This window comes from Sus scrofa, chromosome 16 (genome assembly GCF_054392235.1).
Source record: "Sus scrofa isolate SSC_HxYL_T2T_F1_AM1 chromosome 16, Sscrofa_HxYL_maternal_Yorkshire_Landrace_v2.0, whole genome shotgun sequence".
In the NCBI taxonomy this organism is placed as follows: Eukaryota; Metazoa; Chordata; class Mammalia; order Artiodactyla; family Suidae; genus Sus; species Sus scrofa.
Genome location: NC_139398.1, coordinates 62,331,790 through 62,350,955, shown reverse-complemented (window position 1 = coordinate 62,350,955; position 19,166 = coordinate 62,331,790). Strand labels below are relative to the sequence as shown.

Below are 19,166 nucleotides of genomic sequence, written 5' to 3'. Positions count from 1 at the left end.
CTATGCCGGACCAAGGGCCCACTGGAACCCTTTGGTAGCAAAGGCATTGTCTCCTGCCCTACTTTTCCTCAAGGCCCCCAACTTCTGGCTGACACACCAGATTAGTCAAGTCCAGGCTTGGCTGCTCACTCTGAAATCTTCCCCACCCCCAGCCACACCAGGAGGGATGCCCCATTGACCTGATCCCTTTCCCCCACCCTGTTCTTGTTTCAGGTCATTTCCTCAGAGAGGTTTGCCCCTCTTGGTCTGCTTCTCACCCCCGGTGATCTTTTTTTTCAGATGAGTGGCCCACCATCCGTCAACCAAACACCTTCCTGCTGCCTCATCTTCTGCAGAGTGGTCCGGGCTCGCCTCTTCCCTCTGCTCACAGAGCGGCAGGGCTCTCGAGCTTCTCTCACTCTACTTCTTCCTTCATCACTCATCCTTCCCCAACCCACTTGCCCACAGAGTCCTGTTCCACAGCTCATCCCCTATACAGTGCAGAGTGGTCTGGCCCCTACACAGAGCCCCCCTGTCCGGCACAATGGTTCGGCCCCTCAGTTCTATCTGTCCCTCCACAGACTCACAGTGGTCTATTCCCTCAGGCTGGGGGGTTGCCAAACACAGTGGTCCTTGCTTCGGGGGTTGCCAAATACAGTGGTTCTTTCCCTCAGCTCTAACGCCGCCCCTACGTCCCCCCCACATCCCGGTGCAGTAGTCCATTCTGTCAGCTCTGCCACGCCTCCTCACACACAGTGGTCCCGCCCCCAGGTCTCCCTTCTCCTCCCTTCGCTTTCTGCCCCTCAGACCCCTAATCGCCCTCTGCTGGCTTCCGAGGGCACCGAGTGGCGGTTGCACGACGGCTGCATCGATGGCGGCGAAAGGCCGGGAGCAGGAGGGGAACCGGTCGCGCTTCGTCTACGTGACTCGCTTCGGCTCGCACCAGTGCGGCGGCGTTCTGCAGCTGGGCGGCCGCCGGGCTCTGGGCCCGTGGAGTCCCGGGTTCGGGGCTGGCCGCCGTCAAGCAGGGGCTCGGGCGGTGGCGGCAGGGACCCCGGGCGGCACGGAGCCGCCCGCCGGCTCCCGGCCCAGGTCTCCTGAGGCCTCCTCCCCGGCGCGGGCGTCGAACGTGCGGAGCAGATCCCGGCCCACGGCCGGTGGAGGTGCCACAAAGGGTTGGTCAGGGACTTGGGTGGGGTCCCCTGGTCTTTCCGTCCTTCTAGGTAGCCGTCCTGCCAGGACTACTGGTCTCAGGGAGGTGGGCTTCTCAGCCTGTGGCCTCCCTATCAGCACTCGGTCAACCTCCCATGCCTCCTGGCCGTCTGGGGTTCGAGGCTCGTGGAGTCGGGTGGGTCTCTGCAGCCGCACTGGCCCCGCCCCCGCCCGGTCGCGGTCCACAGTAGGCCGGCCCCTGGGTGGGGCTGGGCGGTGGGCCGTCTTCCTATTTGTTCCGGGCGGTGCCGGAGAGACGGGTTCGGTCCTGCGCTTCGGAGCTTTGCCGCGAGAGGGCGCCAAAGTGAATGATTGGGGGCCTTGGGTTGGTCCCCTTTCCTTGTAGGAGACGTTGAATTTCTAAGTCGGCCTAAGGAGAACCGACGTCTTAAAAATGATGCCGCTGCCTCTTTGAAAAGAGAGGAGAGCCTGTCTTTGCATTGTTCACACTCCTTGGGTGTATTTCAGGAAGGCTTTCTATTGCACAAGTTCCTTTCTGTAGGTTTTTCCGATATCTTGTTAAATTGATCCCAAGGTATTTTGAATCTTTGCTGCTGTTGCAAGTAGAGTTTCCTCTTCCATGAGAGGCTCCACATGTTTGTTGTTTATGTATGTAAAGCCTCTTGATTTAGACAAACAAGCCAATAAAAAAAGCCCAAAAAGTTTGGGAAGCTTTGACAAAGTTATACACTACAAATAGGATCTGGATATCACTACAAATAGGATCTGGAACATTTCCCTCACCTCAAAAAGTCCTTCCTCTCTTTTGAGAACCCATTCCTCTACCTGTTTCTTGTTTGTTTGTTTATTGTTTTTTATTTAAAGAATTTAGTCGTTTCTTGAGATATTCCCAATCCAGTCAATTACCCATTTAAAGTGTGACATTCAATGGTTTTTTCAGTGTTGTGCTACCGTCATCACGATCAATTTAGAACATTTTTATTACCCATTCCCCCTCACTACCCTTTCCAACTTGCAAGTCCAGTCCTAAACAACCGTTAAACTACTTTCTGTCTCCATAGATTTGCCTATTCTGGGCATTTCAAATAAATGGAATTCGACAATCTGTGGACTTTGGCTTCTTACACCTAGTCTCTTGACGATTTTCTTTTTTCTTTCGGTTTAGGGCCGCACTTGAGGCATATGGAGGTTTCCAGGCTAGGGGTCTAATCAGAGCTATAGCTGCCCAACTAAGTCACAGCTCACAGCAGTGCCAGATTCCTTAACCCACTGATTAGAAGCCGCAACCTCATGTTTCCTAGTCAGATTGGTCCGGGTTTGAAGCCGCAACCTCATGTTTCCTAGTCAGATTGGTTTCCACTGCCACAACGGGGAATTCCCTAGCCTTTAGATTTTTGTAGGTTAATTTTTTTTTTGCTTTTTTTTTTTTTTTTTTTTTTAAAGCTGCGCTTACGACATATGGAAGTTCCCAGGCTAGGGGTGGAATTGGAGCTGCAGCTGCCAGTCTACACCACAGCCACAGCCATTCGGGATCCGAGCCACGGCTTCAACCTACACCACAGCTCACAGCAACCCACTGAGCGAGGCCAGGAATTGAACCTGCATCCTCATGGATTCGTTACCTCTGAGCCACGACAGGAACTCCCTGTATGTTAATTTTTGATCCTAGTGCTTCACTGAATTACTGTTTAAGTTAGTTTTATCATTGCTACTCAAGATTTTCTAGTTATACTATTATATTATTTGTACTTTTTTAATTTTTATTTTTAGGGCCACACCTGTGGCATATGGAAGTTCCCAGGCTAGAGGTTTAATTGGAGCTGCAGCTGCCAGCCTATGCCACAGCCACAACAATGTCAGATGCCAGCTGCGTCTGCTGCCTACACCGCAGCTTGCAGCAGAGAGGGAGCTGGCCAGGGATTGAACCCGCATCTGCATGGATATTAGTTGGGTTCATTGCTGTGGAGCCCCAATGGGAATTCCTATTCAATTTTTATTTTCGTCAATGTTTTTTTTTTTTTTTTTTTTACTATGAATGAGTGTTGAATTTTGTTAAAGGCTTTCTTAGATAATATTTTCTTTCTTAGATAATATTTTTTCCGGAGTTCCCGTCATGGCGCAGTGGTTAATGAATCCGACTAGGAACCATGAGGTTGAGGGTTCGGTCCCTGCCCTTGCTCAGTGGGTTAAATAGCAAAAAGACAAAAAGAAAAAAAAGAAAGAAAAAATTTTTTTCCTTAGATTTATTAAATGGCATATGATATACACTGATTTCTTAAGACTGAACCAACTTTGCATTCCTGAAATAAATCCCACTTGGTTATGATGTACTTTTTTTTTTTTTTTTTGTCTTTTTGCTATTTCTTGGGCCGCTCCCGCGGCATATGGAGGTTCCCAGGCTAGGGGTCCAATCGGAGCTGTAGCCACCGGCCTACGCCAGAGCCACAGCAACGCGGGATCCGAGCCGTATCTGCAACCTACACCACAGCTCACAGCAACGCCGGATCGTCAACCCACTGAGCAAGGGCAGGGACCGAACCCTCAACCTCATGGTTCCTAGTCTGAGTCTGATTCGTTAACCACTGCGCCACGATGGGAACTCCATGATGTACTATTTTCTTAACATAGTGTTAGACTATGTTTGCTAATAATTTGTTTAGGAGTTTTGCATTGGTATTTGAGGCAGATAGTGATTTGTAATTTTTCTTTCTTTGTACTTCATCTGGCTTAAATATCATGATTACACTTAGTTCATAAAAGGAATTAAGAACATTTCCTTCCTTTTTAATGCTCTAGAATAATTTATAGAACATTGAGACTACCTGGTGTTTGAAGTTCTGGTAGAATTCTGTGAAATTGTCTAGGTCTAGCGCTTTTTGTGGGATAATTTCTTAACAACTTTCTCTGCATATTCTATGGAAATTAGTCTCTTTACACTTTCTAGCTGGGTCAGTTTTGGTTATCTGTATTTTCCTAGGAAATTATTTGTTTCATCTAGGTTTCCAAATTTATTTGCATAGAGGTCTGCAAAGAAATGTCTTAGGATTTTTAAAAATTCCTTGTATTTCAATGGTTATTTCCCCTTTTCATTTTTTTTAATGTATGTGCCTTCTTCCCTTTCCTTGATCAAGTTGCCAGTATTTTATTTATTTCGTTAATTTTTTTAACACAGCATTTTTTTAAATTTAATGATTTTAATTTTTTTCCATTATAGCTGGTTTACAGTGTTCTGTCAACTTTCTACTGTACAGCAAGGTGACCCAGTTACGCGTACATATATACATTCCTTTTTCTCACATTATCATGCTCCATCTTAAGTGACTAGATATAGTTCCTGGTGCTATAGAGCAGGATCTCATTGCTTGTTCATTCCAAAAGCAATTGTTTGCATCTATTAACTCCAAATTCCAGTCCATCCCAGTCCTTCCCCCTCCCCCTTCACAACCACAAGTCTGTTCTCCATGTCCATGATTTTCTTTTCTGTAACACAGCATTTTGATTTGTGAATTAAGTATTTAGTTTTCCTAGTCTCTTCCTCAGTAGTAAATATGTATAATAAAGATAAATTTAATTTTTTTCTTATGTGTGTTTTTTTGTTTGCTTTTTTCTTTTTACGCTTTTATTTTGAGAAAGAAATTTAATTCATTTATTTTTTCCTTCCTATTTGTTTACTTATTTATCTTTTTAGGACCACACCCTGGCATATGAAAGTTCCCTAGGGGTTGAATCAGAGCTGTAGCTGCTGGCTTACACTACAGCCACAGCAACACCAGATTCCAGATTTGTCTGTGACCTACACCATAGCTCACAGCAATGCTGGATCCTTAACCCACTGAGCAAGGCCAGATATTGAACCCGTATCCACATGGATGCTAGCCAGATTCCTTTTGCTGCATCACAATGGGAACTCCCATTCCTTCCTCCCTCCTGCCTTCCTGCCTTCTGCCTTCTTCTTCTTCTTTCTTTCCCTAGTAAACTCTAGTTTTATTGCATTATGATCAGAGTGTTCTTTGTAATGTCTCCATTTTATGGATCTTACTTGTGTTTTCTTTGGGATCTAATTTATGATCTTTCCTTTTTTGTTCTTTTTCTTCTTCCAAAGCTATGAGATTGGAAGATTGTCCCTTTGAGTCATGTTTATCCCTTTAAATCATGCTTGCCCCTATAACTAAATCAGTCTATTAAATTTTATGCTTTTGGTACTTTATGTGGTGTCTGGCCCTTTCAATTCCACATTGAAATCCTTCCTTGTAGTCTGTGCTGGGATCTGCCTGGTTATCTTTTAGAATTTTCAGATTTAGGGTGGATATCATCTTACTATTGGTTGCTCAGCTCTCCTTCAGGTACCTCCTTTTCTAGTGTCCCTCCTTTCTCTGCCTTGTTGGCCACAGAGCCTTGCTTAGCATGAAGTTGGAACAAATGAGATCATAGTGCCACAATTTAATGCTTTTTCCCATTTACTTATATTTATTTAGCAGTGTCAGCATTCTTTGTCATCAAGCAAAGCTGAAGATGTGGTTGCGTGTAGACGTTTTGTAATGTAAAGTTGGGGAGAAATTTTGGGAAGTCGATTACTCTGCCTCCCCACCCCTGCCCCTCCCACTTCCACAACATTGTCCCCAGCTACCCAGAAGGTCTACATTGAAAAGTTTAGAGTAAGAGAAATGATGGGCTCAGATTTACTTTTCGTGCTATGTAGAGAAGATTGATTTAGAGTCAGGCAACACCAAAAGCCCAAGTTGAAAAATATATTTTATTGGCATCCTTCCAGAATTTCCTTAATTTTATTTTGATAATTTAACTTACTTAAATTTACTTTGATAATTTAGCAGTATAGCACTCTACTCTGTGCAATTTGATTGACTTCTGAGAATGAGCCAGGGTGGGAAACCTTCAGAGATACTTCATCAGGGGCACGATTTTAGAATTCGTGCCCCTCCAAAGGTCCCATTGTTAAAAGGTGCTCAGGATTTTTATTTGATTGTTCGTTTCTGGCCTCTGTGCTGGTGATAAAAAATTTAGGGATAGTATAAGATACATTAGCACTGGATTTCCAGCTAACTATTTTTTTAAAGTCAATGAATTTTATTATGTTTATAGTTGTATAATGATCATCACAACTCAATTTTATAGCGTTTCCATCCCAGACCCCCTCCCATCCCCTCCACACCCCCTGTCTCCTTTGGAAACTAACCTCTCTCCTTTGAAAATTTTTCACAGTCTTCAGGCCAGTATCTGTTCTGCAAAGAAGTTCATTGTATCCTTTTTTTTAGATTCCACATATAGGCGATAGCATATATTTGTGTCTCACGGTCTAATTTCACTTAGCATGATAATTTCTAGGTTCATCCATGTTGCTGCAAATGCCATTATTTCTTTCATTTTTATGGCTGAGTAATATTCCATTGTGTATATGTACCACATCTTCCTTATCCACTCCTCTGTTGATGGACATTTAGGTTGCTTCCATGTCTTAGCTATTGTATATAGTGCTGCAATGAACAGTGGAGTACATGTGTCTTTTCGATTCATGGTTTTCTCTGGATAGATGCCCAGGAGTAGGACTGCTGGATCAAATGGTAATTCTATTTTTAGTTTAGTTTTTTTTTTTTTTGAGGAATCTCCATACTGTCTTCCATAGCGGTTGCACCAGTTTACATTCCCACCAACAGTGTAATAGGGTTCCCTTTTCTTCACACCCTCTCCAGCATTTAATGTTTGTAGACTTTTGGATGATGGCCATTCTGGCTGGTGTAGGGTGGTACCTCATAGTAGTTTTGATTTGCTTTCATCTAATAATGAGTGATGTTGAACATCTTTTCTTGTGTTTTTTGGCCATCTGTATGTCTTCTTTGGAGAACTGTCCCTTTAGATCTTCCGCCCATTTTTTTTTGTTTGTTTTTTGTTTTTTGTTTTTGTCTTTTGTTGTTGTTGTTGTTGCTATTTCTTGGGCCGCTCCCGTGGCATATGGAGGTTCTCAGGCTAGGGGTCCAATCGGAGCTGTAGCCACCGGCCTACACCAGAGCCACAGCAACGTGGGATCCGAGCCTCCGAGCCGCGTCTGCAACCTACACCACAGCTCACGGCAACGCCGGATCGTTAACCCACTGAGCAAGGGCAGGGACCGAACCCGCAACCTCATGGTTCCTAGTCAGATTCGTTAACCACTGCGCCACGATAGGAACTCCCCGCCCATTTTTTGATGAGTTTTTTTTTTTTTTTTGATATTGAGTTGCAGGAGGTGTTTATAAGTTTTGGAGATTAATCCCTTGTCAGTTGCTTCATTTGCAAATGTTTTCTTCCACTCTGTGGGTTGTCTTTTAGTTTTGTTTAGGGTTTCCTTTGCCGTGAAGAAACTTTTCAGTTTAATTAGGTCCCATTAGTTTATTTTTCCAGCCCCTTTGAAAAATAAAAACAGGTAAAAGTTTATTTTAGGAATTAGAAATTGGTGGTGGTGATGGTGCTGAGTTCTTCACCTTTTTGGGGGAGAGGGAGAGCAGGAAGTGGGGAAAGAATCAAATGAATCCCCTGGAGAAGAATCTTTTTTGCATTAGAACCAACAGATCTCAAATAGACAAATAATAGTGGAGTCTAAGATAGTGAATTGGAAATGAAGAATGCTGAAAAGTAGATGAAGAAGCTTATGAGGGAAGGAAGGGATGCTTGAATTAGTGCTGGAGATGCCCCCAGAAGCCAAGTAGAAATAACAGCGGCAAAGAGCTGAGATTGCAAAACCAGCTTTCTCTTCTTGTAACTGGTTTGTGTTGACCTAGAATAGATTTCCTCTGGTTGGCTGCTCTTCTGGGGTGGGAAATGACCATAATGCAGTTTGTTTTGAAGTTTGGCTGTGAAATTTTGGACATTTTTGTTATTTCTTTGTGGTAGGGGTAACATGATTAGACCTGGAGGAAGGATAACTGGGAGGGAGTGGAGTGGGAGAGATGCCAAAGACCAGTTCTGAGGCAGTGATCCAGTGGAAAGATCAAAGTCTTGAACTGAGACGATGCTAGTAGAGGCAGAGTGGATAGGATTGAGGACTGGCTGGAAGAGGGGGAAGGATGGGTTGCTTCTCACAGATTGGGACATGCCCTTTTAGAGCATACTCTAATTCACTCAACGAATGGATTATTGACTATGTATCTAATTTCTCCAGTGTTAGATGCTGGACCTCTGATAAAGAATAAAACACTTCTCAAGTAAAAATGTGAGAAATAATATGGTAAGTGAGTATAGGGTGCTTTGTGAAGTCAGATTTAAATTATCAATTAAATTAGGTCCCCCTCCCTGGGAAAAATAAAAATTGGATGAGTAGAAGAAAGCCAGGTATAGAATGGTGGTAGGGCAGGAATGAGTTGGGGAAGGTTGGAGTACTTTGGGGTGTTTCAGACAACAGGAGAACAAATATAAAGGGTTTCAGGGGAGACACGCTCATTGTTTTACAATTTTGTCTTTGAATAGACAAGCTCTTAGGTTTTCTTCTAACAGTTAATATTTGGGAAGGCAGCATGGTTTAGTAAGAGTCAGGAAGCTTAGCACTCTGACAAGCTTTTATTAGTATCTACTGTGTGTGTGGTAGTGTGGATAGAAAGATGAATAAAGTACACATGGACACTACCCCTCTGGGAGGTCACAGCCTAGCGGCAGAAACACTGTATAAACACATGCTATAAAAGTGTGTTAAGTGCTGCGATCAAAGTGTTCCTGGATCAGTGCTGTTTGTGGGACTGCGGGTGTTTGAGGGAAGGCTGTAAAGAGGAGGTGACATGTGAGCTGAGTCTTGAAGAGCAGGTAGAAATTTGCCTGGCAGTTGTGTGTGTGTGTGTGTGTGTGTGTTTGTGTGTGTATGTGTAGGGGCATGCATGCACACAGTGCAGAACAGAATAGCATATGCAAAGGCAGGGAGGGGTAAGAACACCACATATTTGGGGAATCACAAGGTGCTTTGTGCACTTGGAGGCGTGATGTATACCCTGAATTGGGCAGAGAAGAAAGGAGACTCTGGAGGTAGCCTGAGACAAGATGTAGCTTCTGGTGTTTGTTTACTCTGTTGCTGACCTTCTGGGGACTCACCTTTCAAATCAGAAAGGGGAGGTTTCGTCTGCCCCCATTTTCTAGTATGGTATTAGCTAATTTGTGAACTGGTATTATCTAGTGATCAGCAATATATCAATTAGAAAAATCCCCAGAGAGAGCTCAATAGACATTTATAAAATTGTCTATTCTCAGGATAATGAATCTTTATTTTTTTTTATTTTTTTTGTCTTTTTTTTGCTATTTCTTTGGGCCGCTCCCGCGGCATATGGAGGTTCCCAGGCTAGGGGTCCAATCGGAGCTGTAGCCACCGGCCTACGCCAGAGCCACAGCAACGCGGGATCCGAGTCGCGTCTGCAACCTACACCACAGCTCACGGCAACGCCGGATCGAAACCCACTGAGCAAGGGCAGGGACCGAACCCTCAACCTCATGGTTCCTAGTCGGATTTGTTAACCACTGCGCCATGACGGGAACTCCCCAGGATAATGAATCTTTAAAGTATGTACTGACCTTGATATTTTACCTTGTCACTCCTTTTTTTTTTTAAATTAGGTTTAACTCAGAAGAATTTAGCTAAAAAATTTGACTTCCCCGTACCTTTGAACGAAGCTTCCAAAATAATGAAGAAAAAGAAAAAGGTATATTATTGTAAAGGGGAATGAACAATATTTTGAATTTTAGATTAACCTGTATAAATACAAATGTGTCAAGACAGTAAAAAAGTGCCATTTTAAAAACATTTAATTTACTGAAATGAGAAAATAGAATTAATTTAGCAGAAATGAAACTGGGTTTGGCAATATTTATTAACCTAAAGAATAGTCCTTCCAATGTTTGAAGACATAAAACATGTCTTCATCAAAATGTAACCCATTGGGAGCTTTTTCAAAGCATGAAAATATATGTTCCATAGATATAACAAGCTCTGATAGGTAGTGTAACATAAGAAAATCATGGATTTCATGGAAAAGAATAAGGTGTCTATGTTGGTGTTACATTGCTCTTTTAAAAACAAGGGATGTACATTAAGTTCCTAGCAGGAAAGCTGACAAGCGTGAAGCTTTGTGCTCAAACATTTTCATCTCTGGTTGTCCAGATGTCATGGTAACTAAAGGTTTGAAACATATTCAAGATCAATTGTTCTACGAATCTTTTTTCCTCACCATATATTTTACACTTCAGTTTAAAGAAATTGTTAGTTGATAATGACCCACGAAATTATATTATGTCTGAGATTTGAGTTTGATTTCTAATCCATGCATAATATAAAATAACATTCAAAATGACTAACCCTTGCAGCAAGTGCGTTTTCAGTGAGTATTTAATCTTCCCACTATACTAAGAAATATTTTTTCCTCAGAGTTCCCATTGTGGCTCAGCAGAAACAAATCTGACTAGGATCCATGAGGATGTAGGTTTGATCCCTGGCCCTAATCAGTGGGTTAAGGATCTGGCATTGCCATGAGCTGTGGTGTAGGTCACAGACATACCTTAGACCCTGTGTTGCTGTGTCTGTGGTGCAGGCCTGCAGCTGCAGCTCTGATTTGAACCCTAGCCTAGGAACTTCCATGAGCCACAGATGCAGCCATGAAAAGAAAAAAAATTAATCCTATGAAATTAGATTGTTATGATCATTATACAACTACAGATGTGATAAATTCACGTGAGTAATAAAAAAAAGAAAAAAAAAGACATATCATAATAAAAATTCTGAAAACTAAAGACAGAAAATAAAACTGAAAAGTAACCAGTGGGGGAGAAAATAATTAAATCATTGTCCAGTGGTTTAGACATATGAAGAAAAACTCACTATTTTTATTACCTTTCAAAACAAAATTGAATATGTTGAAGCAGTGGGACTTAATAGACATTGCTTTGGAAAGGAAAATTCATCCAGGACAGTTATTTTAAATACTACGGAGAGAAAATGCTAGGAAGTTGGAAAAAGATACAGAGAAATCAGTAATCATAGGAAAACAATTATGTTTAAGGTTTAGGTCTCTAAGTGTAATATTGCTTTACAACGATAATATCAAATTGGCACGTATCACAGTTGAGTCACTCCCAATTGCCTACATCTAAATGTATTCCTGATTCTCTGCTCGATGTTCCTTAACTGTGCTTATCTTTTTAAGGTTTCAGTATGGAATGGAGTGTACAAAGTGATTTCTAAAATGCTTGAAGAAAATGAAAAATACAGACTCAGGCTGAAATGCCAGCAATTATCTAGGGAAAGTAAGTAACACAATTTTTATTGTATTAAAGAAGACTGGCTTCTCTAATAGTTTAGTCACCCTTGGATCGCATTAGACCAGTAGTTTTCCTAATTATCACCTTCAATGTATAGAACTATGTGCCGTATTATCACCATTCATCATAATTAAAAATACAAAGCCTTGTAAAGCTCTGAGTGTAGAGTAGACTGCACGTGTAGGTATGAGTGGAGGAGCGCAGAAGGTGAGTATTGACCAGAATTTACTGAGCAAAGGTGATATGCTTGTCTGTTAAATCTGAATTTTAAAGCCAACTTTTTTTTTTTTTTTTTTTTTTGTCATTTTGCATTTTCTAGGGCCGCACCCGTGGCATATGGAGGTTCCCAGGCTAGGGGTCTAATTGGAGCTGTAGCTGCCGGCCTACGCCAGAGCCACAGCAACTCGGGATCAGAGCTGCATCTGCGACCTACACCACAGCTCACGGCAACGCCGGGTCCTTAACCCACTGAGCAAGGGCAGGGATTGAACCTGAAACCTCATGGTTCCTAGTCGGATTTGTTAACTACTGAGCCACGACAGGAACTCCAATGCCAACTTTTTAATACAGACTGCAACCTCATTATTGATGAAGAAAAACGTTTTAACTGAGTTATAGAAGTATATATTCTGTGTTGCTTCATATAGTTACTTCTGCTTCATGATGGTTCAGTCCAATTTTATGGATTTAACAAAATCTGCACTTGAGTTATGGCCTTGATGTCATTATTTTGTTCTTGGAAAACAACTCATAAATTAAACCCTGTTCTAAAGCTGCATCAATATTGAGTTGATATTGTGGCCAGAACAAAATTAGATGTAATCTAGCAGATTTATTAAAGTGAGTGGACTCTCAAATGATTAAGTGAGGTAAAATTTACATGACTAATAATGCCACATGAATTAATAAATCATGTTATTTTCTTTTCTTCACATGCATATTTTAGCACATATGTTACCATGATGAATGTTCTATACGTTTTCAGTAAGTCACTCAATGACAACTTTTTTTTTTTTCTTTGTCTTTTTTTGCTATTTCTTGGGCTGCTCCCGCGGCATATGGAGGTTCCCAGGCTAGGGGTCTAATTGGAACTGTAGCCACTGGCCCAGGCCAGAGCCACAGCAACGCGGGATCCAAGCCACGTCTACAACCTATACCACAGCTCACGGCAACGCCGGATCATTAACCCACTGAGCAAGGGCAGGGACCGAACCCACAACCTCGTGGTTCCTAGTTGGATTCGTTAACCACTGCGCCATGACAGGAACTCCAATGACAACTTTTATTTTGACAGCAAATCTTCAGAATTTGATTTTGTGAAGACTATTTTTATAAGATAATACTTAGAGCAGAAGATTGCTTTGTAAGCAAGGTAACACTGGAATCTCATTACTGTAATATTACATCAATAATTGCACAGATTGTTTGTAATAATGGCATATAAACTAATGTTTATACCCTGTTTTACTTTTCTTATCCAGTTAAGGAGAATGAGGCAGGAGAGTGAATTAGGAGGAAAAAAGTAGTCTGTGGTTTCTTAGGAGACAAGGATGTTTGAATAGGCAGCGAAATGTGCAAAAATCCTGGACATTGTTCTGAGTGCTAATCCAGATCCAATTACTTTAATAATCATACTAGATTAAATCTAATATTGCCCTGGTCATAACCTTGAACTTGTCAGGTTCTCTTGTGGGTCAGCAATAGGCCTTCTGCTAAACATCAAATGATCTTCTAAGGAATATTTAGCGACTCAAAATGGTACACTATATTTTTTAGAAATAGGCTTTTATAAACAAAAGGTATCCTTGTAATTACTTTTTATTACACTTAGAATCAGATTATAAAAACTAGTAATTATATTGAAAAAGTGTATTATAACTTGTTAATGGGAAAACTAGTGCCAGAGACCAGTTTGAATTTTTCCTATATTTTATGTTGTTCCTAGATTCAAATTGTACAAGATGATTCTTCTTTTCATCTTCTGCTAAGAATCCACTTAGACAACAAGTAAAAGGTATAGATTTTTTCTTTCCCCTTACATCCTACCATCTCCAACCTTTAGTGTATACCCCTTGCCAATTCCAGCCTATTTTCTTCCTTAAATCCAGTGTTTGGTACATAGACGTCACTAGTTAAATATTTGTTGAAATTTAGTAAACTTCATTTGGGCCCCATCATCACAGTACTATTGAATTGAAACTACTTTCTCCATGGTCTCTTTTTGTTCCTATCTCGGCTTAGTTCTCTTTTTTGAACATGCTGTCACATTTAATATTATTTTACTACTTTTCTGACTGTATTTTCTGTGTATTTTTTATTTGTCCTTTTTTTTTCTTTTCTTTTTTTTTTTTTAGAGCTTCCATGGCATATGGAAGTTCCCAGACTGGGGTCGAATCAGAGCTGCAGCTGCAGCCACAGCCACACGGGATACCAGCTGACGCTGAATCCTTGATCCACTGAGCAAGGCCAGAGATCAAACCCATGTCCTCATGGATACTAGTTGCCACAATGGGAACTCCCTATTTGTCCCTTTTACTACAATCTCATAACAAATACTGTCCTAGGAGTAACTGTAGGTCCTACTCTCTCTTTACATATTTATTCTTAGATAACTTACCCATTTTGTAGCTTCAGTTACTCTTTCCGGGTTTACGAGCCTTAAATCTCTATTCTACTTCTGACCTCTTGTCTTGTACTTCTGAATTTCTTTAGGCTATTCTCCAGTTAATTTTAAATGCCATGTGTTTTAAATTGAGCCAATGTAATTCCCCTACCCTCTCTTTAAAAATTTTTAAATTTTTTTTATTATGCCCTGGTTTACTAATCATCTGGGCTTATTCAATTCTAGGGAGAGGTTACACCCAGTTTTGGGGGGATTTGAAAAGTAGTAGAAAAGTTAAGTAAAATGGGCCTTGGAACAGAGAAATTAGACTTTTATAAGTAGGAATGTGGGAGAAGGGAGTATGCTTTAGACATGAACATAAGCAAATTCATAGGGTCCAAGAAAATGTTTAGGAATGTACATATGGAGGTTCCCAGGCTAGGGGTCGAATAGGAGCTGCAGCTGCTGGCCTACACCACAGCCACAGCAACGCAGGATCCGAGCTGCATCTGCGATCTACACCACAGCTCATGGCAATGCTGGATCCTTAACCCACTGAGTGAGGCCAGGGATCGAACCTACATCCTCATGGTTCCTAGTCAAATTGTTTCCTGCTGCACCTTGACGGGAACTCCTAGGAATGTACAGTTTGATTAAAGCTTGTTTAAGGTAGCCATGGTGAAGTGTATGCAATATACTGAGACCGTATTTCAAATGATCTCACATAAATACTTGGACAAGAATTTGTACTCAGTTCAGTAGGCGATGAAGAAACATGGAACATTTTCTTAGCCCTTTATTCCAAGTGATTTTAAATATACATAAAAATACCAAGAATAATACAAGGACCTCCAGGATATCCTTTAACTAGTTTCACTGATTTTTACATATTGCCACATGTACTTTATCATTCTCCTACTCCTGCTCTTTCTTTCTGTGTGTGTATGTGTGTAAAATATTGCCCCTCAATACTTTAGTATGTATATCCTAAGAACAAGGATATATTTTTTAATAGCCATACTATAGTTACCAAATTCAGGAAGTTTAACTTTAGTAGAAAACTTTTATAATAATTTACAGCCTATTAACCGGTTTTAACCATGCCTATTAACCATGTCAATAATGTCCTTAATGGGATTTGTTCTTTTGATATCAGGTCTGGTCCAGGGTCATGTATTGCATTTAACTGTCATGTTCTTTAGGCTTCTTTAATCTGTAATTGGTCTTCAGCCTTTCTTTGTCTTTTATGATATTGACATTTTTGAAGAATGTGGGCCAATTATTTTTCAAACTATCCCTCTTGACTTGCTGATACTGTCTCATGATTTGATTAGTATTTTACGTTTTTGACTGGAACTTGTAATGTTATGTCCTTCTGAGAATATCACATCTAGAATCATGGGATCTTCATTTATCCCTTATTAATAATGTTAACTTTGATCTGTGGTTAAGATGTCTGTTTCTCCACTATATATTTTGTAATTGATAAGTATTATGGGAAGATAATAAGAAACTATGCAAATATCTTGTACATCAACAGTATAGAACATTTTAAAGCAGTGAGTTGATCTGATTTGCATTTTAGAGTCTGATGTCATTTTGTGAAAAGTTTTGGAATAGAGGCAAGATAGGATGTGAAAAAGAAAATTCAGGGATTGTAATAGCAGTCCAAAGGAAAAGTGAAATGCCCTTAACTACAGTGGAGAGGAGAAAAATGACTAGATGTAGGGAAATATAAGAGATGATACTAAAGTTTGAGAACAAATAGAAATAAGGAAGCCAAGAGAAAGAACGGGTTTTGTGTTTTTATTTATTTATTTATTTATTTTAGGGCTGCACCTGTGGCATAGGGAGGTTCCCAGGGGGTCGAATCAGAGTTGCAGCTGCTGGCCTACACTACAGGCATAGCAATGCCAGATCCGAGCCACCTCTGTGACCTACACCAGAGCACATGGCAATGCTGGATGGATCCTTAACCCAGTGAACGAGGCCGGGGATCGAGTCTGCATCCTCATGGATGCTAGTCAGATTCATTTCCACTGAGCCATCATGGCAACTCCAGAACTGTGGGTGTTTTTTTTTTTTTGTCTTTTTAGGGCTGCACCCCCTGCATGTGAATGTTCCCAGGCTAAGGGTCAAATTGGAGCTGTAGCTGCTGGCCTACGCCAGAGCCACATCTGTGACCTACACTACAGCTCATGGCAATGCCGGATCCTTAACCCACTGAGTGAGGCTGGGGATCAAACTCGCGTCCTCGTGTATCCTAACTGGTTTTTTGAAGCAAATGACTTTTATTTTGGCATGAAGAATTTTAGGTGATAAGTACTCAGGTAAAAACTCTAAGCAATTTTAAGCATTGTGTCAGAGCCAGCGTGATATCTCTTCTGCCTACAAGTCATATGCAGTGCTAGCAGTCGATGCAGATGAAAGCCTTGGTGTAAGGATGGAGGGAGAGGAGAGGACTGAGAAGGGGATGTCAGGCAATGACTAGGATGAAGAGGAAGTCTCAGTCCCTCGAACAGGAAATTATGGGCTTGATTAGGAGTAATGAGAGGAATGATTGTGGTCTGAAGAGGGATACAAATGAAGCCTAGGAGATCAAGGGATTGGCAGTTGAAAGGAGGGCAATGACCTTGTTCAGTGAGAGTATAAGGGTACAAAAAGTGAAAGTATAGAAATAGATCAGCTGGGAACATTTGAAGAGTTTCAGCACTTAGAAGTAAAGCAGAAGTTCCAAGGATGAGGGTCCCTTTTTTGGACAGTCCCAAGGTCCAAACAATGACCTTGCTTTGTGACTGAAATGGCCTGGAGATAAAGGCCTGCAATAATAGTTTTTTTGTTGACACAGTTCTTATAATTGGACTGTTGAAGTCACCAAGGATATTTGTAAGAGTTGCAGTAGAGAGGAAAAATATGAGTTATACGCTGAATCTATCAGAAATATTTTATGATCAACTTGAGAAAGTAAAAGTTATCGAAACAGTAAATTCAGGGAAAGGCTAACAGTTGCTTTGCAGTTTTAGACATGTTAAAACTTTTCAGTGACTACTGATTGCAACATTTTATATTAACAAGATTCAATTTTGTCATCTTTTACTTAGGATTAACCTATCTTTGGATCTGTTTACCAAAGAAGATTATGAAGAATTTAAAGATGGAACTTTAAATTGAATCATTATAGGTTAATTTTGTTGTGTTTTGTTGGAATTGGGACTTAATAATCGAATAGAAAAAACTATGTTCTTTATACATTAGTAGTATTGCTTTGCAAACTAATAAAACATTTAGTTAAATATTGTTATAATATGCATGCAAGTGTTATTTTTAGAGTTAATACTTATTCCATACTCATTCAAATCAATATTTTATATAAAATTTAAATTAGCATGTCAGTATAATTGCATGCATTTAAAATTGCCAACTTTTCCCTTTTGTTAATGTCTGCAACTGCCACTTTATTCACCCCTTCATATAGATTTAACTTAAACAGCTAGGGTTTGTGGTAACATGCTCTTCTTAGAACCTGTTTCCTATTGAGGGACACATTGCTTGGGTGAATGGGCCCTTCCTACCATGCAGTGTCCAAAGGTGCCCTGACAAGGAGGGTCATGCAACTTCTTTGGGGGTGCACTGGGCAAATTTCAGGCTCCTAAATTTTTGCTAGGTTCCTGGACACATGTTCTGAGTTTACCGGCACAGGTTCTGGAGCCCCAAGGCATCTCGAGGCACTCCAGTTACAGTGGGGGTGTCTTAGGACCCTGTTTAAAATCTGGCTTATAATAAGCCCACTGGATTTACAAACTACTCAGTGGTCATTTCCACAGTTCCCAGGTATATAGTTGATATACTTGGTAGTTGGAATACTCTCCCCATTGGATACTTGTCTTTTGGGGTAAGGGTTCTTATAGTGGGGAAGGGCAAGTGGACTTGTCTGGATGCCGCCCTTTCTCAGTCAAGATATTAAGTTAAAAAATAAGATCACATTCTTATTTGTGGGATGGGGGGAGAGTGGCAGAGATTAGTGCTACCATTAAAGATCTAAAGGATTCCAGGGTGGTGATTCCTATCATACCTCTTAAATTTACCAGTCTTATTCTTGAAGAAACTAGATGGATTCTGGAGAATGACTGTAGACTACCATACACTTAACCACATAGTAGCCCTGTTTGCAGCTGCTGTGCTAGATAGGTTTTGTTTTGGTAGAACAAAAACATGATATATAATCATTGATGTGGCAAATGCATGCTTTCCCTTTCCAATAAGAAAAAGTCAGAAACAGTTGTACTCATGCAGGGCAGACAGTATTCATTTAGTTTTGCCTTAAAGCTATGTTAAATCTCCTTCATTTCATCATAATATAGTCCAAAGAGATATGATGATTCCATTCTGTGGATGCTTGATCATTCCACAGAACATCTCAGTAATCCATTATGTTAATAATGCTGATCAGGCAAGTCAAACATGAGGTGGCTAGTGCTTTGAAAGCCTTGATAATTCACGTGTGCTCCAGAGGGTGTGAGAAGACTCTACAATGTTTCAAGGACCTGCTTGAATTTTTAGTGAATATTTTAGGATTCCAATGAAGAAAACTTCAGTAATGTTTTTAGGGTCCAGTGGTAGGACCCAATGCCAGGATATCCCCTCCAAAGTAAACAAAAACATGCATCCTGAATCCCTTACCACAGAAACTGAACCACATGCATTGATTCTACATGAAATGCATTCCTCCTCTAGGACTTTTTTTTTTTTTTTTTTTTTTTTTTGTCTTTTCTAGGGCCGCATCCATGGCATATGGAGGTTTCTAGGCCAGGGGTCTAATTGGAGCTGTAGCTGCCAGCCTTCGCCAGGGCCACAGCAACATGGGATGCAAGCCACATCTGCAGCCTACACCACAGCTCACGGCAATGCCAGATCCTTAACCCACTGAGCGAGGCCAGGGATCGAACCTGCAACCTCATGGTTCCTAGTTGGATTTGTTAACTACTGAGCCACGACGGGATCTCCTCATCTAGGACTATTGACCTGGTCAATATATTAGATGACATAGAAAGTTGCTAGCTTTGAGTGGGACCTAGTGCAGGAAAGAGCTCTTCAGAAGGTCCAGGCTGCGGTGTAAACAGTCTTGCTG

The 19,166-nt window shown here is 41.0% G+C and overlaps 1 protein-coding gene across 2 annotated transcripts; it reads left to right on the top strand.

Annotated features, from left to right (window-relative positions):
* Positions 1–731: 731 nt before the first annotated feature.
* Positions 732–17,339, top strand: C16H5orf47 (chromosome 16 C5orf47 homolog). Of its 2 annotated transcripts, none has more exons than XM_085002471.1 (5): positions 732–1,142; positions 9,739–9,824; positions 11,322–11,421; positions 13,382–13,450; positions 17,140–17,339. In XM_085002471.1, the coding sequence occupies exons 1-4, from the start codon at positions 851–853 to the stop codon at positions 13,399–13,401; spliced, it is 498 nt and encodes a 165-aa protein (XP_084858597.1). In that variant the 5' UTR covers positions 732–850; the 3' UTR covers positions 13,402–13,450; positions 17,140–17,339. The 2 variants fall into 2 exon arrangements, with proteins under 2 accessions (XP_084858597.1, XP_020932618.1); XM_021076959.2 differs by having other exon boundaries at positions 732–1,154.
* Positions 17,340–19,166: the final 1,827 nt, after the last annotated feature.

Excerpts from the sequence above, each read along its gene's own strand:
- C16H5orf47 (XM_021076959.2), top strand. The coding sequence starts at position 851 with ATGGCGGCGAAAGGCCGGGAGCAGGAGGGGAACCGGTCGCGCTTCGTC. Across the intron at positions 1,155-9,738 it reads CGGTGGAGGTGCCACAAAGG|GTTTAACTCAGAAGAATTTA; the intron begins GTTGGTCAGGGA and ends TTTTTAAATTAG. Across the intron at positions 9,825-11,321 it reads TAATGAAGAAAAAGAAAAAG|GTTTCAGTATGGAATGGAGT; the intron begins GTATATTATTGT and ends TATCTTTTTAAG.